The sequence below is a fragment of the Oculina patagonica genome, chromosome 4, assembly GCF_052425735.1.
Source record: "Oculina patagonica isolate OP01 chromosome 4, crgOcupat, whole genome shotgun sequence".
In the NCBI taxonomy this organism is placed as follows: Eukaryota; Metazoa; Cnidaria; class Anthozoa; order Scleractinia; family Oculinidae; genus Oculina; species Oculina patagonica.
This window is the reverse complement of record NC_135761.1, coordinates 20,596,994-20,619,468: the sequence shown is the minus strand read 5'-3', so window position 1 is coordinate 20,619,468 and position 22,475 is coordinate 20,596,994. Positions and strand designations below refer to the sequence as shown.

The following is a 22,475-nucleotide window of genomic DNA, read 5'->3' as shown; positions in this document are numbered from 1 at the left end:
AGTATATAGTCCTAGTATATAGTCGCTTATGATACGCAAACAGCGAAAACAGCGAAAAGCTCCGGAGTGTGAGCTACCTGAATCGAATGCGATTTTAATTTAAAACTTTTGTTGTGGCATGGGCTGTACGCTTTATCTTGAATAACTTTTTTTTAATTCTGTATTGTGTGCCTTTGTTTTAGCACTGCCAGAGACTACTGAAGGAAAGCGATTGACGACTGGTGAGTACTAACAGTTCACATCAAAATTGTCCACATTTCTAAATTATACAAATTTATGTTAATTAATTTGTGTTATACTGCTGACATTGTTGATTGTTGATTTACCAGAATCCTGTTTCTATGGCGACGGTCAGTCGTACCGCGGCAATATGTCCGAGACACTGTCAGACTTCACGTGTCAGTCCTGGTCTTCCCAGTGTCCTCATCGGCACCACAGAACACCAGACAACTTCCCTGAGCTGAAAAATGCCGGCAATGCATGCCGGAACCCTGGTGGACAGGCCCCTCACGGTCCTTGGTGTTACACTACAAACCGCAGAGTACGATGGGAGTATTGCCCTGTTGAGGAATGCGACCAGCATGCTAAATATCGAAAGTGATTGCGACCGAGACGCAAGAAAAAAAATTGGGGGACAGAGAATTTGGCCTAGTTTCTCATTTAGCAATAGCATCATATGATTGTCCCTTCTGCAATATTTAGTGGCTGAAGCTTATTCGGTTGACCACGGCAGATAAATGTGATGAAACAAATCAGTGTAACCTACTGTCGAAATACCGGGTTAATAAAAAAGAAACAAACGTAAGAAAATCACTCAATTGACTTTACGGCGCTTTGGAGAAGAACTGAAGGTCAAATCTGAAGAAATGAATGAATGATATAGGTGCTTATATAGCGCATTTACAAAGCTCAAAGCGCTTCACAGTTAGAATTTTATTGGATGAGACCGGAAAGAATCCTAAACTTGTAAAACCACCAGCAAGTCAATGCCTTCCATCTTTCAATGGGCATACACAAGGGCTTCATCCACAGACTTAATAGTTAGAAACACCCTGAACGGCATAATAATCAATACCAAGTGAATGTGCAGCTTTTACAATAGCTTTCATTTGAATGATACAAACTTATGGTCACACACTTTTAAAAGTTATCCACAGACATAAATGTTTGAGCCACCTTGTCAGTGTCATGCAGTTGTATAGCATAAAAACAATATATAACTGCTCGATAGCAATCATTTGAATGGTCCTTTACTAGGGTATCATCCACACAATAGTTAGATCTCCATTAATTTATTCCAGGTTTGACTTGTTATATTTCACGACTGATCCAGACATTTTAAAGAGAGATCGAGTCTCCGCTAAGGTTCTTGGGCAAAACACAAGACGCTATGTTGACATTCTCTGCCCACATTGCAGTAAAACATGCTGTATTTTTTTCAGTTTTCACTTATTCGCAATTAAGTGTAGCCTGCGAGCAAGCTCTTTGGGGGGGGGGGGGAGGTACTCTTACTCTCTCCCCTCCCCCATCCCAAATAGCTTGCCTGTGGGCTTAGCAGTTTGTAGTGATTTTTTGTCACAAAAAAAATCCTCTCATTCGTAACTTGAGGACTCAGTTAGGCCACGGGTTTGACCAATTTGGCGGAACTTTCTCATCTAGTTATTTCAATCATATAAAAATTAATCTCAACAGGCTTTGACGAGTGGCAGCAATACTGAAAGGTGCAGTGCTGAGACATGCTTTCAGGTCTTTGATGCGTAAAGCAGTGGACTTCAAAATTGAATGAGATTTCGTTTGAAATGAGGCCCGTTTCAAACCATAGTGGGAAACATTAATCTCGGTTCCATACTAGACCGCTGTTTGGACAAGTGAAGACTTGTATTTATATTTTCTTTGATTACCGAAACTACGCATTTGAACCCCATAATGAAACAGTCGTTTTAGCTACATACCAATAAATAAGGAAAATTATTGAGCATTAAAGACCACATTCTGTATCTATTCTCATTCAAAATGATTTATCGACATCGCCATCAATCTAAATCTTGTCAAATTTTTAACATAATTTTCTTCTGCCTCCTAGACCTGTTCCTATCACTTCGTTGTGGGTTTCCTTTGTTTTCAGAACATTATTTATAGAGGCTTAATTCTATTTTAACTCAAGTTTAAATGTACGTTCCGGCCGCGGTTGAATAGTCATAACAGCTTGACGTGAAATGAATGTCCCTCTCCATTAGTAGGGAGTGGACCATATTTGCTCTCGCAATGACAGAAGGTTCAGCCAAGATGCAACTACGAAGCAATAATCATTCCGTTGATCTTTTGGACAACAGCGGAACTAGAATTGTTTTTAAAAATTTAACCCACAACCGGATCTGAAGATGTCCCCGGCCGGTCGCCGCAGACTGGGCACCAAACCAAAATCCTGCTGGGACGGAAGCTGTGAGGTTTCAGAACTTTCCGGTTTTGAGCTGAAAATAACAATGTTTCGACTGTATGAAAGAAAACGAAATTAGAGATAGTACAATAGGACAAAAGGAGAGCCAAAATTTTAAAGCCAGTTTGTTTTATAACCAAGCAATAAGGTCGAGGTGAAAAGATAAGCAGGCCGCCATTTCGTCGGGTTACTCTCCGAAAGTTTTGGTGGTGGTGGTGGGGGTGGGTGAGGTGTGAGTTCCAATCCTTAAAACTCTCAACCTATGTAATACCACAATACGGGATTCTCCATACCCTTCGTCATGCCTGAAAAATGCTTAAAATGTCTCAAAAAAGATTTTTCTAACTACAACTCTCAATTGGATACCGCAGAGTCTGGAATTTTCCATACCCTAGCGTCATTTCCATACCCCAGAATTTTCCATACCCTACTTCATCCCTGAAAAAGGCATCAAATTCCTCAAAAAAGTTTTTTCTATCTACCACACCCAATTCAAGCCTGCAGAGCTCATACACCCAACACTTTGGCCCCTATAGAGCTAGTCATTCCCCTCCCCATCCCCATCCCCACCCTCCCCCCCCCCGGAATATAATACCAAAACAAAACAATATGTGACATGAACTTGGAACTGATAGGGTAAATTAACCGCCGTTTAAGATAACACTGGTGTTTTGAGTTTTCAGCTGTAAAATATCAAAATGTCATTTCCACGCCGAGTTGATAATTTTACAAGCGTTTAAGACAACGCATAGAGACGAGTGGTCATGACCCCCATGTCTATTGTTAGAGATTCGTTTTCACACGAATCTGTTGAATAATACACGCGGCTACTATCACTAGAACACACGATGAAAAAAATGGAATAAGTACATTGTACAATTGTTATGACGAGCGCAGCACTTCGTTTTACAAAGACAGTGTTTTGAGATTGTATTTCCCACGCAGGAAGGGGAATTAGATAACCAATTATAAGACTCTTGTCCAAAATTCTTATACACATTCACCCGCATACGCCTTGCTCAATCTTTTTGTTGTTGTTATTTTACGCTTTGTTCAACCACTCATTGATGACTAGAGTAAACAAACCGCAAAGGTAACTGGGAGATTTCGGTTGGAATGCTTGGCCATGAGTTATATAAAGCATATACCGCACTCATACCAGGTTTGAAAGTGCGCTGTTACATTATAAGGCATCATGCCTCTCCTGAAAAAAAAAAAACCTAGCGTATGAGAGATAATTGTCTTTATCTCCCTTAATTAATTTCTCAAGAGGCTACTGACGCGACGGAAATCATCACGAAATTACCGGAAAGGGTGTGATACATATATCTGATAAGGTCACGCAGATGGCCCGTTCGCGGTGAGACCTCACGGCAAATCAGAGATTTCTATCGTGTGCTGTTTAGTCCTCAGTTGTGAAACAGAAAGACACACAATGGCTGAACAGCGGCGATTTGGAGTTCTTTCGTCGTGTTTAATGATTGCTTGGGTTTTAGCAATAGGATCAGCAGACGACAATACTCCGGAGAAAGGTCAGAAAGGTAAGAGAGTTTCTGATATACGGTACAACACAGAATCCTTGAGTATTTTTAGTCATTTGTTTGTGATATAAATCTGTGAACAAGATTTGTGAATCGAGACAATCAAAGGGCTTAAATCGATTAACAAGTTCTACACGCACGACAACTTCAAATTGGACGCAGTCTGGCTTGTAATAGGAAAATTGTAAACAACTAGTTATTACAGATACTTTCCTGTAATAAATAAAACACCGGCCATAAAACACCTTTCTGTGATAAGTTAATTCGTGGCTTTTTAGTCCTGGGGGGGAAGGTGGCTCGCGCTTTCCAAAATCACTGATCGGGCTTCCTCTAATCGTTTTTACTCTTTCCATGTTTCCATGATCTTCTCTAATTGTACACCATAAAAGGAAAGTTTATCGTCTACTATTCACTGATAATTTCTAATGAAATCCTTTTTAAATCCGAGAATATGAGGAAAGACTTGAGCTTTTCTCTCACGGCTCCCAACCCCACCCCAATTTCCTCTTTGCTCCCCCCCCCCCCCCGTCCTTTGAGGAATTTCACACTTTATGCGGTCTGCTAATCCCCAGTTTAAAACTTGTTATTCTGGATTGAAATTAGCAGCCCTAAACGAGTCAGTATTATTTCATTCAACTGTAAAACGACTTATCAGATTAGTGGATCCAAGAAACCTCCTAGCTCTACAAAGACTTCTTTGACACTTAATTCGATTTTCGCTTCTTTTCCGCGTAATAAAGCATCAAACGGAACATTGTGGGTGAAGCCCTAGTGTGTGCCCATCCGGATAAACTCTTGAGCAGTACTTTCATGTGGCGTTTTTATTTTGCTATATAAGCTGGTTCCAAGGTTGGTAAGTCTGTGGATAAAACCTTTATATAGTGTGTGACCATTCAAACGAAAGCTATTTTAAGGATTTAATTTTCTGTGTGGATGATTTTTTGCCTTAGGGTGAACCTCGCCCTAATACCAACAGACATGTCTAAAAATTCTTCATCTCTGGTCTCCACACAATGTTCTTAGACCCTTCTTATAAGTCGGAAGAATTTGATCAATTTTATTCTCGTAATAATATATTGAAATTTTCTGACTGCTGGGGCTGAAACGATTACAGCTATAAGGCATTGATTCGCTTTCTTGTCACGATGCAGTTTTATCCTTAGATGTTTCTATCAAAAGGCAATATTTGTTATCTTGGCGAATGACGAGCAAATTCTTGTTTCTCAAGGCCTTATCTCAGTGTTCTCACTAGGCCAATGACTTCTCCTACATTTCTGTGGGACGCAAATTATTATTCTTGGCTCCGGAAATGATCGCCAAAATAAAAAGACCGCCAATTATGGGATCCCTGCCCGGAAATGATCCACGAAGTGGCCCGCAAATAATCCCACGAAAATTTCGAAAGGGCTCATAGAATCTGACTGCTTTCTTATATATTTATTCAGCATAATTAGATTTTAGTTATCCCGAGTAAATTAAGTTTAAATTTTTAAATTTAATTTAGTTTTGTATCAAAATAATTCTACATGGTAACAAAGCGTGCATTGTTGTTGAGTTCCATGGCTTGAAAATAACTTTAAATTTCATTAGTTCTTTTTAGTTTACACATCTATCCATTTCTTTTAAACTTTTTATTTGTCTTTTTAAAAAAAATCTTGTTATACACTGAATCACTTTGACCAGGATCCCAAACTACCATTCAGTAGACTTTTTAACTTGAAAGGCGCCCATTAAAGTACAGTATAGGTTTGCTCGTCGAAGGCACTTGACCAAAGACAATGATCCTCTTTGCACAGTTTTCCAAAAAAAAAAAAACAGCTAAATTTCAAATATAGAAAACTTCATTGATACATGTATTTTTAAGAGTTTTTGTATCAACCAAAGTCATGATTATTTGCCTTCCATTTTCAGGAACAGATCCCATTTCAGGTGTAAAAGATTTTCTATCAATGAAAAAAAACTTCTCTTTGAAGTTTTCTACAGATATCAGTGTTAACGTCATTCAGCAGAACAATAATAACACAAAGATGACCAACAAAACACGGTAAGTACACATAACATAATTGAAGTAGATTTTATTGGCACGGTATTGTCGAATCTTGCAAACACACAAATAGCAACATTATTCCAGCCTCTCTCACGCTGGGTGTATGCAGAGGTGTCTGTTCTATTCTCTTCTTGAAACACTCTTCGCAGTAGTGCAGCAGCTGTTCTAAGTTTGTAATTCTACTGGTCTTCTAGTGTCACTGTAGTCCCCAGGGGGGTACTCCGGCCTGCTAATGACAGGGGTGATCGAAGGATTTTTTGGGGTTGAAATTTGCGATTCCGGGATTTTTTTTGGGTTGGAAAATTGTGCAAGTATTGTTTGGGGTGACTTGATTTAGAAACGGGATTTTTTGGGGGTATTAAAAATGAACTAAAGTGCCTTGGCGCGGCCTTGGCGTATTTATGGTATGATGAATAAACAAACAAGAGCGCTCTTTGTGATATATTATGCCCCTCCTGGCAATTAAGGAGTCAGTTGACAAGGGATTTTTGGGGGGTTGTTTTTGGTCCAGGGATTTTTTTGGGTAATGTCGGAAGACTTAGGGATCTTTTTGGGTCCTGAGTTTTGCCTCCATTCGATCATCCCCGTCATTTACAAGCCGGAGTACCCCCCCCCCCCCCCCCCGGGCTGTAGTCTAGCAGTTGCTAACGTTTTAAAGGGCTATTGCTCTCTCGAAGAGGTAGCGAGTCATTCATGCGAGATCTTGCAAGAGCTGCTACCCGAGCCACTGCTCGACTCCTGTCACAACATAAATCTGCTTTTCTATTACACTTGACTTTAATAATCTTCAACTTCCTTTCCTTTTCAGCAGTAGCACCTGCACCCCAGCCCATCTCAGCTCCTCATCGCTGTCTGTTTGTGAGCCATATGTGTATGGAGAAAAGGGCGTGTGTTCAAGCGTGATTGGGGATCGTCTCATCTATGGCTCGATACAAAATCAAGTCAACATGGAAAGGCTGCTGGTGAATTTTAGAATGGCGAGGGCTTATGTACTTTCTAAAGACGACATCTCCGAGAGATGTCTCAAAACCGTGGAACTAATTTACTGCAACCACTATTTTCAAAGGTGTGACAACTCCTCGTCGACAGTTCTTCCAGTACCAGTCTGTAGGGAAGCCTGTGATGTTATGGTCCAGCAGCATTGCAAAGAAGAGTTCCGCAGGGCTCGCGAAATAAACAAAGCCGTACAAGGGTCCGAGTCTGCGAGTCGTCAATGGGCTTTTGACTTGATTAATTGCACAGCGTTACCTAAAAGAAACGGTGGTACCATTCCAGAGTGTTATTATCCCAGAGAACTCGAAGGTACTTAGTTTTTTAAACTGCTGTATAGTTAATAAATTTCTTACAAAGCCAGTTTGGCATAAGAGGGCGATCAAAATAGCAAAGGAAAAGGGGTTGGGGGGTGGGTGGGCTGCTAAAAGTAGTACGAAAAGAGGCCAACCACTCGCACTGCTAGATTGAGAAGATTATAAAAAATGTAAGAATAGTTTTAAGATGCTACTTAGAAACTTACGGTCACAACTGGCAATCTGAACTTACGAATCAGTCTAACAAACTTTTTTTAATTAAACTATTTTTAATTTCTTGCTGTAGGAAACTTAACAAAGGGAGAATTTAGCGGTAAGTAAACAGCTGTACCATTCAAACCAAACAATTCATTTAGGGGCAAAGACGTTAAAAATTGTTTACCCCTGTCGTAATATAGAAACGTGTTCCTATGGCGACGGTCAGACATACCGTGGAAATATATCCGTGACGCGTTCCGGTTACACGTGCCAGTCCTGGTCTTCCCAGTGTCCTCATCGGCACCACAGAACACTAGACAACTATCCCGAACTGGTAAATGCTGGCAATGCATGCCGGAACCCTGGTGGTCAGGCCCCTCGCGGTCCATGGTGTTACACAACAAATGCTTCAATGCGATGGGAATATTGTAACATCTCCACTTGTTCTCCAGGTTAGTTTTACATTGATTTATATGTTCTTATTATTTTCACATATAGTACATCGTCCCCAAACTTGACGCATTGAACGGTTTTTCGGCTTTTCTGTAACGTTGAGCCGGAAAAAAGTAATGTTTTTTTCTTCTTTGGGTTAATTTTCAGAAGATGCAACTCTGTCAGATTGGAGTCCATTCACCAACTGCTCAGTGCCTTGCGGTAGAGGGTTCAAAACACGCTATCGTACTTGTAACGGTTCGCGTTTTGGAGGAAAAGACTGTGCTTCCCTGGGCGCTCTCACTGAACGGCAACCATGCATCAATCAAAACTGCTCAGGTTGGAAAATCTTTTGATAAACTCATGAAATCCTCATTGAATTTGTCAAAGTTTAATTAACGTAATAGAATAGCCTGGAATGACTGGCAGACATGGGTTAAATGGTAATCCAATAAGAGAACTTCCAATCTGTTTTACAGAAAACGTACAAAAGCAAGGCTAATTAAACAGTAAAGGAATATATTTTAAAAATCCAATTTTTCGAAAGGCACTGTTTCGTCTTTAGGGACTTATAAGTAAGACCCTTGTAAAACACGTCAGCCATTGATAATATTCCTTTACTGTTTAATCAGCCTTGTTTTTCATTTATTTAGAATTTCATAGCTGATTTTATCCTCCATTGGGATCCGGTACTTCTGTTTAGCTATGCTGGTCTTTGCCTACACAATTGAACTATTTATTGGGAGGGTATTGATCTCAAAGAAGACACCAAAAAAATGCTCATGACAATGCAGGATAAATTCAACTTCGTTTATTTTTCGAGGTGGAGGCATTCCCATAGACAACTTTATACCATGCCATACAAAATACAGCCTATCAGAATACAGGAAAGCCGTTGTATATTCGACGGTATTCAACCAAACCTTCCCATCGTATGCTGCGCTCTTATTCTCGACAAAATTTGGTAAGCGTATTTTCTATGGGATGGTATAAAATAGATACACAACACTTTCTCGTGGTATACTTAACAATTATTCCACGAGCGCTTTGGATATGATATGGTAGATAGCCAATGCACGAGGCGCGTAGCACCGAGTTAGCTATAACGATCTCATATCCAACAAGCGCGAGTGGAATAATTGTTTTATTAAAAAACGTCCAAAGAATTGCAATAGTTGAGCTCCCCAGCTGTTTTCGTTGACGCGTATCGGCTACCATATTTGCGGTCAATGGTATATGAGCTCATATACCATTGCCTGTTAACCAATCAAAACGCAGGAATTGCAATATACCATTGCTAGTTTTAAATAATATGGTATATCCCACTTGTCACTTGTATTTTCCCCGAAAGCGTTGCATAGCTAGTATTTATCTGCTTTAGTAACCTCTGTCCACACAACTTATAATTAAAATGAACCCTTTTCCTGCAAAAGCACTTTTTTGTTTATTATGACAAGTCTAAGTTGGTACATTGCCTTTTTCAAGACTGCTTACGAAAATCATGATATACTTCCGTTACACCGTAATGCTGTTGCTGAATGCATATGTAAATTGCTATTGTGATTTATTTTAGGTCCCGTTGATATTGTTGATGTAGGATCAGATGAAAATCAGCCAAAGGGTAATATTTTTATCAATACTGTATTTCCGCACGAATTGTAATCCCCATTGCCTGTCAAAATCCCCATTGCCATTGACCCCTGTCAAAATCCCCGTGGTTAAAACCTATAGAGGACAATAACGAAAGGGTCTCCCCAAAAGGAGTATCTTTTAAAGGCTGCGCGTATTCTAAAAGGGTTCGTATTTTATGAGTTTGAGTATAGAGAAGGATAGCGAAAACTGTCATTTAAGTATTTTTAAAAAAGCGTTTCAAAATATCACAAAAAGGCTGACCGAAAGCCCGATTCATCTTAGCACTAAGCATAATAAGGAGTTATTCAAGTGAAAAACTAAGGCAAGAGATGCAAAATCCCTTCTGTAGGGGGTATGAAAAAGGGTATCAGTTTCTAACAACGGTATACAAAAGGGTTACCTTTTCTGCCAAAAATGGTAAACCAAAGGGTAAGGGTTTGGACATCTGGGCGGAGCCTCTCTCTATTAAAAAAAATCAGTACCCACATCTCGCCTCCCCCGGATTTTGACGCTTTGTTTTATTTTGAATAATCAATTTCATTTCCGGATTCTTATTGTATTGTAGGGTTGACGTTTGTAGAGATCACCATAGTTTCAGCTGGTGGATCAGTGCTTTTCATCCTTGTGGTAACATTGGTGGCTATTTTACTCAAAAGACACAGTAAGTCAGGCTCAAATTGCGTCTTTTATCTTAGATACGCTATTTTCAATCCTTCCTGATCCTATTATATAAATTTATTTTTTCTTCAGGAGGGCATAACCCAAATATCCAAGATGGCGAGGACAAAGAAGAAATAACACCATATGCAACAGTTCGCCTCAGCGGTATTTTCGGGCTGAGTGCCGAAAGTAATCCGTACGGTTTTCCAGGCATGTATGAAAACCCACTGAAAGCCTTACCGTTCCAGCCAAGGACGCCGTTAGGAGAAAGACGAGATTTGCGGAAGTCGCCGTACGAAAATATCGATCACCTTGGAAGGTCATCTGTAAATCCTCTCGAGCACCTATTCTTTAAGCCTCGTTATGAGAATGAAGCGCTTGATAATGAACCACGCGATGTTATTATGATAAAGCCTGGGTACGACAAGCTGGCGCCTGGCACGAGGAAAAAACGGCGGGAAAATGGTGGCGCGCATCTTGGTCGCCGATTGCCGTGCGGAATGGTAGACACACACGGTCGGTCTGTGTATGACTCACTCATCCGGGAGATAGACCTTAAGTGCAGAAGCCGAAGGGTGGATATCACCGACAGTGAGAGTGAAGACGACAAAAATATTCACACAATTTTGGAAGAACCCTCTTGCGACGAACGCAGTCCAGCATGCTCAATGGACAGAAAGAGAAATGAAGGAAGCCCGCTGCAGGGAGACATCGAAGTTGGATGTATTGGAAATGACTGGAAGAACTCACAGGCAAAAGGCATAGTGCAGCCATTGAAGAAAGAGAGTAATGGCAACTTGTCACCGCGTTCCCAGGCTGCCTTTAAAATGGAAGATCTAACTGGTTTATTTGAGTTTTATAGCAGTGGTGTTGAACACGAACAATCATCAGACGAGGAAAATACACATGAATGAGGAATCCGATTCATTTAGACACTTGCTGCTTATGACCAATCGTCGTTTTACTGTCGAATCACAAATTGCCATGACAAGCAACCTCCATCAAAGGCTTCTCTCTTTCAAATTGCCAAGGGAAAATCCCTGGTATTGAAGCTTCGTAACAAGCACGCCTAAATTTGTCGCCCATGGCGTCTAACGAATTCGTCGGCTACGTAGCTAATTATTTTTGGCAGGAGAAACGCGCGGATTTAGTAAATTCTCGGTAATCCCATCGAGTTTGATACTGTACAATTAGCTATTCATAGACTTGTTCGAAAGCCAAACCTCGACTTCAAAGGATAAGCCAGCAACACTAAGAGGGGAGGGGGGGTTCTAATTCGAGGGCGCAATTATGTACGACTAGTCATGTTAAGAAAACCGTTATAAATATTTAACGAGTACAGTATTCGTCGAAAAGCATTTAAAAACATGCAGCGTTTACCAAAATAACTGATCGAAAACATCACTGTATACATGTATACAATTGCTTAGTCAAATATTCAACTGGTGACCAACGTAATATCAGTTTTGCAGTAGTTTCAGCTCAATTTTATAAATTCGATACAACCGGCCTCAAGAGTCCTCATGGGCTCGATGAGGATGAGTGAGTGATACAACATGGCAGTTCATTCTTTATATATTTCTTACGTCTAAAGTTTTCTGGTGTCATATATTTGCCATTAAGCTTTTGGTTTTACAAAAGGAGAAATAATTATATATTGTAACGTTTGCCATAATTAATTAATTATGTGCCCGTTACAATGTGTGCAATATTTGCATATGCCACATACCTTGTATTAAACTTGTTTTGTGCAATTTTTTAGTTGTACTTTGATTTTTTTGGTTATACTGTCCATACACAAACAGTTGTCACTATATATTTACAAATTTGTAAAACGTTTCCAGCAAGGGAAAAGTACAAGGTTGGAGCAATCGACACAAATATTCTCGATTGAAATTGAAGTATGATTTTAAAGGAACTGATGAACTGCGTATCGATCAATCAGCCAATCAATCAATCAATCAATCACTTCGATTATTTATTTAAACACGTAGCGTCTAATGAGCTAAAACCTCGTTCAAAATACGTACGTGTCTCATATCGTAAAATTCCAGTTATAAACCCCCTCCCCCCCGCTTATAACTTGAGCCTCCCTCCCCCCGGTTATAGGCCCATGTACCTGTAAACAGAAAATACATCAGATTATAACCCCCCCCCCCCCAACCGGATATAAGGCCCCCTCTGCCGGATGACAGTACTGAACAGGGCTAAATATTGCTTTATTATGCGTTTTTAACTTCAAAACATATTTAGATAACACTCTAGTGGTTTAGAAACGTTTTTTATTCCGCTTATAAGCCCTCCCGGAAATAAGCCTCTCCATTTATACATCGGTTTTGGCACTAAGTACTGTCTTAAACCATCTTGCCAGAGTTACCCTGGCAGAAGGGTTACCCTACTTCCTTGTTAACAAGGCCTAAGACAAAGCGAAATTACTCGGCAAAAAAGGCTAATAATTACTTGTTCAATCGTGGGCTTAACAAGGAAAACCCTGAAATTGGAAATCAAGAAAACAATACTGTACTTACAAATTTCTCACAACAGACTAAAGCGAGTGCGTGGCAGCAATACTGTCAATAAAAAGATATAGCGCTGAGACATTCTAGATCTTTCAGTTTTTTGATATGCAATTTGGCAATAACCTTTGCGCTTCAGTTGTATCTTGTAATGGAATGAGATTTCATTCAGAGCTAAAAGGGAAATTTCAGATCAAAATTGGAAATTGCTATTTCCTCTTCCACTGAGACAAAAACGTTGGAAAACCACAACAAAAACTCTTGCCGAATCATGTGTCTTTTTTGATGACGAGCAAACCATAAAAATAAATGGCAATGAAACATTCATTTCAGTCACATATCAAGCAAGGAGGAATTCTGAGCAGGACTTGCACTTCATTTAATCTCATCAAATTTTACACATTTTTCTAGCAAACCTCTGCTCAACAGGCTTTAGCGAGTTGCAGCAATACAACTTCTAGCAAGCCTCTGTGGTTTTCATTTGTTTTTAAAATGTTATTTATAGGGCCTTTGTTTTATTTTAACTCCAACCTTATTGCAATTGTACTTTGCACGTTCGAAATTATCAATGTAGATTGATGTGACATGCATTCGCCCTGCTATCCTGGCCCTCGAGAGAGAAGTCTAAGTTCGTTCTAGCTCGCTCGGTCGCTCAGTATCTCGGAATGACGGAAGGTGAAAGGTTTAAGAAGATAAAACGCAGAACTGCATTTTTTTTCTTTTGAAAAACTGTACCACAGCCAGATCTGAAACTGCTACTGCCGCAAAATGGCAGAGCTTGGCGCCCAACCAAAATCTTGCTGCTGTGAGGTTTCAGAACTTTCCGGATTTGAGCTGAGAAAAACAGTAATGCTCGAGGATAAAAACTGTTTGGACTGTTTGAAAGAAAAAGAAATTAGAGAGCGCAGAATAAGTCAAATAGAGAAAAGTTCCACTGGCTAACTTAAGTGACTGACTGAAGATCTGAATTATCTTTCTGAGCCTCAGCCTCATTATTACACCGATCCTCGCTGAAAAAGTTTTAAAACTCAGGTGTACATTTTAAGTATGAGGTCGAGGCTGAGAGATAATTAAGAAATTTATTTAAAGAGAGCCCCCAACCACCTATTTGAAATTTTTTTTTCAATTTTTACTCGTCTTAATTTTGAGGAAATTTTCAAATGTCACGTACTAGTAGTACAAATCCTCACAAGCACTTCCGTTCAATAAGTATTGGTAATGCTATATTACCAATATAATATGTATTAATTTCCTAAAAAGCCTTAGTACCGCATGTTGATACTGTTGAATTGAATATCTTCACGGAAAAGGATGTGATATCTGTGATAAGGTCACGCAAATGGCCTGCGGTGAAGTCCCGCGGAAGTCCGAAGACTTAGAACTACGTGTTTTGTTTATTAATCCTACTAATCCTTACCCGTAAATCAGAGAGACACAAATGGCTAATCAGCGGTTCAAAGCTCTATCGTCGTTTTTGGTGATTGCGTGGTTTGTAGGGATAGGAACAACAGAAAACAATGTTCCGAACAAAGGTAAGTGAAATTTGGTATATCACCTGTTTTTTGTCGATTGCCCGGCGCAGAAATGTTTGAAGGAGAGCGTTGAATCTGTTGCATTCACATCCACTTGCTGAGTTGGATATAGTTTGGTTTGTAATAGAAAACGGTAAACAACTAGTTGTGTCAGTCACTCTCTTTCAGTAAATAAAACGCTCTTAAAACATCCCTTTAAAAAAAATAAAAAACAACCTATATTCGTCGTTTTTAGTTCCGGTTTGTACTTTTCAGAAGTAGTTTAAATGCTTTCTCTGAATCCTTTTCTATTTGCAGACCAAAATTCGCATTTTTTTGTGCAATTTGGCTGTATAACAAAGAAGTATGTAATGTAGTTTCTTCAGTTTAGTGAATAAATTTCAAATGAAAGATGCGCTAAAAATTCTAGACCACAACATGGGAGAAGACTGGAGTTCCCCCTCCTCCTCCCTGTACTTCCTCCCTTTGTGATATCACCTTATAGTGTACGGTCTCCTGCTCACCATTATAAAACTTATGATCGAGTACAATACTTTAGCCTGTTAATGTTATTCTAGGATAAAAGAAGTAACTCAAACGAGCCAGTAATATTATATCCAACTTTAAAACGGCTTCGCAGACTAGTACAAGTCAAGAGAAAGTACAATGTGGTTTTCAAGTCCAGAGGAGCCGGGGGATGTTTCACCCTTGCTAGAATTCTTAATCGGTCTTCCTCCAATCGTTAATCCTTTCCTGTTTCCGTACCTTAAAAATCGCTTTTTATTCTACCTAATTTTTACACCAAGGTGAAGAAGAACGTTTGTAGTCAACTATTCTAAATAAATTACTGACTAAAGATATACTAAAAAAGGAGAGATTTTGACCCGGATTTTGATCCAAAATACTAGACCAAGGATGAGAAAAGACTTTTGATTCCCCACCAGCCACAGATTAGTGCAAGTAAACATCACAGCATTGTCTACGGACGTTTGAAATTTTGCTTCAGCTTCCCCGCTGAGTTCCTCCAAATTTAAGTAGTACTTTCATATGGCTCTGTTTATTTTGCTTTGCAAGGCGGTTCAATCTTTATTTTTTAATCTATGGATGAAACCTAAGTGTGTTTGCTACTGAGCAGTATTTTCATGTGGTTACCCATGTGGTGCAGTTTACTGTACTGTACATGGTGGTTCTAATTCTCGTTAGACATTTCTTGGGCGTTGAAGAATAAGATCAGACTTTTATTCTCGTATTGAAACACTTGCATTTTGCTGGGGCTGAAAAGATTACAGTAACAAAGTAATTTTCTTGAGACAAGATTTCCTTCAGTTGTCAGAGGGTCTCCATGAGGTTAACCGTTAGCCGTAAAATATGTTAACTGTAAAAAATCGGTCAGTAATTATTAATAAACCAAACTAGTTCACTTCATCGTCCCTGAGACCTAAAATATGTTTTTTAATAATGGAAATTAATTTTTAACTTTTTAAAATGATGGAAATTAAGTTTTAACTTCTGTTAACCGTTATGGAAATAAATTAACCGTTAGCCGTAAAAAGGCCAAAATTTTAACCGTTAACCGTAAAAGCCCCCATTAAGACCCTCTTGTCACGATGCGGTTTTAGCCTTAGGGTCCACTGGTTCTTAGTCCTTATGTTTCAGAGCTCGACTTCAGATCTGAAGGACTGAAAATTATTCTTGGCGGGAAATGATCCCCAAAATATACACACGGCTAATGAGAGTTTGGAATGAGATCCCTACCAGAAATGATCTCAACGTGGCCCTCAAACAATCCCACAAAATTACGAAAAGACACGTAGAATCTGGCCGCTGCGATGGTTTGAATATCACTTTAAAATAATTTTTTCTTGACTTTTACATACGTAGACATTGTTTAAATGAGAAGTCATTTCTTTATATCTTTAAATAAAAAAAATCGTTTCCATGTTTTCAGCTACTTAATTAACAAATTGACCACATTTTTCCATGGTCAACACTCTTATAGACCATAGAAATGACTTTATAAAATGTTCAAAACTCAAGTGGGACCACGAGCCGTCAGGCGAGTGATTTCACTGCAATGTTTGGACATTTTATGGAGTCATAAGAAATGTAGACCATGGCAAAATGCGGTTGCTTTGTTTTATACTATAACACGGAAAATTTACCGGCAAATTGGATGAAAAATAAGTGCAAAGTCGCGCTTTCGTGTGACAGCTCATAAGATCGCATTTTTTTTTTCACTTGAAGCCAACAAATGTGTACAACTCGCTTAATTATGTCCCTTGGAAAAGTCGCCTCAATATCTCAAGTCTTCCAAACTTTGCCCTGCGTTGCGTCACATGTTACGTCGTTTTTATGGTCTATACTCTCATCGACTATATTTTTCGACCCATGCGCACGCGAGAATTTCTCAGTCATGGTATAATTGTAGTTGGTTTCACCAGCAGAACACTTCATGAAAAAAAGTAGATATTTGAGGTATGAAACATATTTCATTAATATTAGCCGGGAATTAAATATTTCTGCGGCACTAGAGGACCTAGAGCAGTGGGGACTGGGGCTAGCCCAGTCGAAGTGAGCATGTGCATGAGGGAGGGTTATATAAGAGACGGATTATCACGTGGGAAATCATTCTAGGCCGACTCCTCGTTGGCCCAGTTCGTTGTTTGTAATTTTGGTCTTTTTTTAAGTATGTCATTCTTGGTAGTCATACATGCAGTTTTTCTTTTAGTCAATGCGGGTTGGGATGTTTCGAATTGCGTAGCTCCGTATGATGGGGGTATTTAGAGCTTGAGCCATGGTTCCTACCCAGATTTGCTGCCGTGTTTTTTTCCCTCCGTGTTTTTTTCTGGCCTCCGTCTGACAGTAGCCTTTGTGAACTGTCGCTCAGCTCTGTATCATTTTACGTATTGCTTACTTGGATGTAATAATACCGTAATGATTCGATTTAGCGCCCTCCTTCCAATAAGCGCCCCCTTCCAAATAAGCGCTCCCCTTCCAATGTATTTTTGTCAATAAGCGCCCCTATTCCAATAAGCGCCCCCATTCTAATAAGTGCCCCATCCTTATAAGCGCCTCTATTCTAATAAGCGCCCCTATTGTGGATAACTTCCCCTACTGAAGTCATCAACATCGAATAGATAAACTCATGAACATTCACCGCACTGTACAGGTATATATTTACTGCTAAAATGAACAATGCTTTTAAAAGTAACTGAACTTTCAACAATTTGTTACTGTTACAGGTCTTACAGTTCCTGTGATTGTTCGTTATTTTAATATTTATTTAAGTTTTGTTTTGAACATTTGGTTGTTTCTCAAAAAATTAAATAAGCGCCCTGTCCCGAATAAGCGCCCTGTCTCGAATAAGCGCCCTCCCTTGAGGTGCCAAAAGTAAATAAGCGCCCTGGGCGCTAAATCGAATCATTACGGTAGGTTGTAGTATAACGTATTGTTATAGTCCCGGTGCTCGGCCGAAACCGCCAAAATAAACCTAATGGCTTTGTACATGTCTTCTGCGTGGTGGAGCTGAAATCAAGAAATGTTAACTTTGATGTTTCCACAGACAACCATGTCAACGACATCAGTCAGCTGATTAATAGACGCGAAACACGGTAAGTATAAACTATCTTTAGTAGATTTTCTTACAAACAACAAACACAACTTCCACCTCATCGCGTTTGGAAAACTCAAATCTGGGTTTTCGCATGTGACTTTAATAATCTTTATCTTCCTTTCCCCTTTCTCAGTGACACGTGCGTACCAGCTCATCCTAGTCCCTCGTCACAGACTGTTTGTGAGCCATACGTGTATGGAGAAAAGGGCGTGTGTTCAAGTATAATTAGGGATCGCCTTGTCTTTACCTCGCAAGAAAACCAAAAAATTTTTGAAAAATTGCTTTCTAATTTTAAATCTTTTAAAGTCGCGATCCCTGAAAGATGCCTCCGAACTGTGTTTCTTGTTTACTGCAACTACTATTTCAAAAGATGCGACAACGCCTCGTCGATAATTCGCCCAGTACAGGTCTGTAGAGAAGCCTGTGATGTTATGGAACAGCAGCATTGCAAAGAAGAAATTCCCATGGCTCGTAAAATAAACAGAGAAGGAGGGAGAAATGGATGGTTTTTTCACGTGATTAACTGCACGACTTTACCTAGAAGAAACGGTGGCACCATTCCCGAGTGTTATTATCCCACAGAATTCAAAGGTACCTAGTTAAACCTAACTGTATAACTGATTAAATAACGAATTTAGATCTATTTTTGCAAGATGCCCTATTAAAGATTCCTCAAATAATGGCATAACGACTCTCGCTCTGAGCTTGCAAATCACTGTAACTCCATTTTTTTTAATTTCTTGCTGCAGAAAACATAACAAGAGAAGACTTTAGCGGTAAGTAGAAGCCGCACGAGAAAGAAATGCTTTTTGACTTAACCATTAATTAAGAGGCAACTGCTAAAATCATTTTTCCTATTGTCTTATATAGACGTGTGTTCCTATGGTGACGGTCAGTCATACCGTGGAAATATATCCATGACGCAGTCCGGTTACACGTGTCAGTCCTGGTCTTCCCAGTGTCCTCATCGGCACCACAGAACACTAGACAATTATCCCGAACTGGTAAACGCTGGCAATGCATGCCGGAACCCTGGTGGTCAGGCCCCTAACGGTTCTTGGTGCTACACTACAAATGCTTCAGTGCGATGGGAATATTGTAACATCTCTACTTGTGCTCCAGGTTGGTTTTACGTGAAAGATAATGCAAATACATACCATACAGATCGACCGCGAATATTTTATTGGACTTGTGACATGAAGCGAGTATGAAATTTTATCGGTTCCATTCTGAATCAAAGTTACAGAATTCCTATTCCGTGTCTTCGGCTTCTCTGAAATAGTATTTTTTTTCTTCTTTCATTGGGTAATTTTCAGAAGATGCAACTCTGTCGGATTGGAGTCCATTCACCAATTGCTCAGTGTCTTGCGGTAGAGGGTTCAAAACACGCAATCGTACTTGTATCAGATCGCGTTTTGGAGGAAAGAATTGCTCTGAACTTGGCGCACTCACTGAACAGCAACCATGCAATGTTCAAAACTGCTCTGGTAGGCCATTAGACTGATATAATAATTATTTAACCCAAGTTCGCGGAGACGTGATAAAGTGATGCAGTAAACTCCACAATTTAACAACATGAAAATACACTTCATGTACAAGATGGTGAATTAAAGAGTTAAACCAAGAACATTTTCCGGGAGGAGATGTTCGTCGACCAGTCTGGCACTTTTTTTTCTGTATGTTCTGTGTTGTAATACCATCAACTGATTACAACGTAATTAACGACTCCATAGTGTGACTTACTATTACAATTTGTTTTAGGAACTGTTGATATTGCTGATGAAGCATCACAGGAAGAAGAGCCCAAAGGTAATTATACTTTCTTATGTAGCCTATATGACCCGCGCTCTGATTGGCTAAATTTAAGGCGGGATTTTCCCATAATGACCTCAGGCATTACGAGTTATTAATAATGCCCTACAAAAAGAGCAAAACCACTGCGGTTTTTATCAAAATTGCATAGCTGCAAGAAAGGACAATGAACACTCAAACGAGAAAGAAACATAGGTGGGCTTTGACTAACTATTGGCCGTTGGATTCTTGGAAACGTTTTTGCTCAGTCAATACAGCAATGCCTCAGTTTAAGATTTTCCGTAAAGACCTCACTCTCGTTTAATAAGTAGGATAAGTAGTTATTCACGGATAAGGCCTTTACTATTTATCGCCTGTTTTTACAATTATTTTATCATATTTCTATAAGGAGTTGCGTGGTGACGTCGAGTTTAACGCGTACTTTGCTTGCGTATTTGTTTTAGGAACTGGTGACATTGTTGATGTACCATCAGAGGAAAAAGAGCCCCAAGGTACTTGTACTTTCTTCAGGGATAAGGCCGTTACCATTTATCGCCTGTTTTTACAATTATTTTATCATAATACTATAAGGAGTTGCAAGATAATATTAAGAATTAACGCGTACAATGTTCAACGCGACTACACGCATCACTCATCAAGCATCACGCATCAACTGATCAACACTGACACGGGTTTTGCAAGGATTTGAGTCTGACTCCTCCCAAGTCGCCTTTTTAGTCCTCGTCAAGGGCGAGAATCGAGGAAGAATGGGTAAACTCGGAGGCGCGGATGGGATGTGTCTTATTGGATATTCGTTATTATTAAAAACTAGCCATGGTATATTGCAATTCCTGAGTTTTGATTGGTTTACAGGCAATGGTATATGAGCTCATATACCATGGACCAGGTGTACGCGCTAGCGAGAACAACCGGGAAGCTCAAATATCGCAATTCTTTGTTGTTTTTAATTAAACAATTATTCCACTCACTCTTGTTGGATATAAGATATAGCCAACGAGGCGCTACGCGCCTTGGCTATCTACCATGTCATATCCAACGCACGCTCGTGAAATAATTGTAAAATATCCAATAAGATACTGAGAGAAGACTGGGAACAAGACAGCATCCAAGCAGTTTTTAGACTGTGAGTGTCACCGAATTGCGTGGTACAATTTGACAGACACCGTATTTCGTGCTTTTTTACGCACTCTTTTTAGAATGAAGAAAAAGGGTCGAAAAGCTATCGAGTTCTAGTTCATTTGTACTGGCCACTTTCTTGACCTTTTAGCGATAATTATACATAGTATCTGTATTTTCTTTGAGATGCTCGGACAGAATGTTGGTTTTAGGCTTATAAAGTAAACTAAATGTCTTCCATCGCCTGATTCTTACTGTATTTTAGGGATGACGTTTATGGAGATCACCATAGTTTCGGCCGGTGGATCAGTGCTATTCATCCTTGTTGTAACACTGGCCGCTATGTTGTTCAAAAAGCACAGTAAGTTAACCAACAACGACTTCTTTAACCTTGGGGCAGCTAATATCGTACCAAGAAATGGTCTATTGTTGTGTTTCAACTCTTCCCATTAAGCACTAGACAATAGTCTTTTTGTTCTTGGTTGCGCTAAGGGACTTTGGCCGAAGCTGAGGGATTTTTCTTTTTTTTTAGAGGGACGTAGGCCAAATATTCCGGATGGCGCAAATGAAGAAGAAATAACACCGTATGCAACTGTCCGCATTAGTGGGATTTTTGCGCTTGATGCTGAAAGGAACGCCGACGTTCTCCCAGGCAAAAATGAAAACCCAATTCAAGCCTTGCCCTTTCAGCCACGGACGCCTTTAGGAGAAAGAGCCGCTGACAAACGAGATTTGCCAAAGTCGCCGTACGAAAACACCGACCACCTTGGAAGGTCATCTGTGAATCCTCTCGAGTACCTGTTCTTTCAGCCTCGTTATGAGAATGAAGCGGTTGATAATGAAACGCGTGATGTTGTTACGATAAGACCTGGGTACGACAAGCTGACGCCTGCCACGAGGGAAAAAGGGCGGGAAAATGGTGGCGCGCATTTTGGTCGCCGCTTGCCGTGTGGAATGGTAGACAAACACGGTTGGCCTATGTATGATTCACTCATCCGGGAGATTGACCCCAAACGCAAAAGCCAAAGAGTGGATTTCACCGACAGTGAGAGTGAAGACGACATGAGTATTCACACAAAAGAACCCCCTTGCAGAAAGATGAATGAAGGGAACCCGCTGGGAGACATCGAGGTTGGGTGTATTGGAAATGACTGCAAGACATCTGACGCACAAGGCGAAGTGCAGCCATTGACTTTTAAAGAGAGTAATGGCAACTTGTCACCGAATTCCCACGCTGTCTTTAAAATGGAAGATCAAACTGGTGATCCGACACAAGGTGCTGAACACGAACAATTAACGGACGCAGAACATACAAATGGCCTGAGGCACCTTGGAAAAGAACCTGGGGACAAGCAATGCCTGGAGTTGTGGAGCCACAAATTTCGATGTACAAATGTATAAATAAAGTATCGTTTCGTATCGTATCGGGCGAACAAGATACACCAGATGAAGATTTTCAATCTCTCAGACAGGCCCGAGCCTGGCCCCGCGAGCAAGAAACAAGGACGGAAACTTAGGGAGTGTTTCAAAGATTTGCCAGAAACGGCACTTGTTTTCCTGATACGATCAAATTACAAAGTAGTCTGTGAGGAGGAAGGGAAGGTCGAAAGGGGCAACTATGTGCGACCAGTTTTTATCCCTCATCGTGTATAA

At 40.0% G+C, this 22,475-nt stretch overlaps 1 protein-coding gene across 1 annotated transcript; it reads left to right on the top strand.

Annotated features, from left to right (window-relative positions):
- The first annotated feature begins 3,079 nt into the window (after positions 1-3,079).
- On the top strand, positions 3,080-22,223 carry LOC144648236 (uncharacterized). Its single transcript, XM_078507854.1, has 17 exons — positions 3,080-3,978; positions 5,890-6,022; positions 6,834-7,327; positions 7,619-7,645; positions 7,731-7,982; positions 8,131-8,301; positions 9,536-9,583; positions 10,160-10,255; positions 10,345-11,166; positions 17,907-18,485; positions 18,644-18,670; positions 18,765-19,016; positions 19,211-19,381; positions 19,656-19,703; positions 20,150-20,197; positions 21,088-21,183; positions 21,355-22,223. Exons 1-17 carry the CDS (start codon positions 3,873-3,875, stop codon positions 22,221-22,223), a joined length of 4,239 nt encoding a protein of 1,412 aa, XP_078363980.1. The 5' UTR covers positions 3,080-3,872.
- Positions 22,224-22,475: the final 252 nt, after the last annotated feature.

Coding starts and splice junctions, on each gene's coding strand:
- LOC144648236 (XM_078507854.1), top strand. CDS start 3,873: ATGGCTGAACAGCGGCGATTTGGAGTTCTTTCGTCGTGTTTAATGATT. Junction 3,979..5,889: donor TCCGGAGAAAGGTCAGAAAG/GTAAGAGAGTTT, acceptor TTCCATTTTCAG/GAACAGATCCCATTTCAGGT. Junction 18,486..18,643: donor TTATCCCACAGAATTCAAAG/GTACCTAGTTAA, acceptor TTCTTGCTGCAG/AAAACATAACAAGAGAAGAC.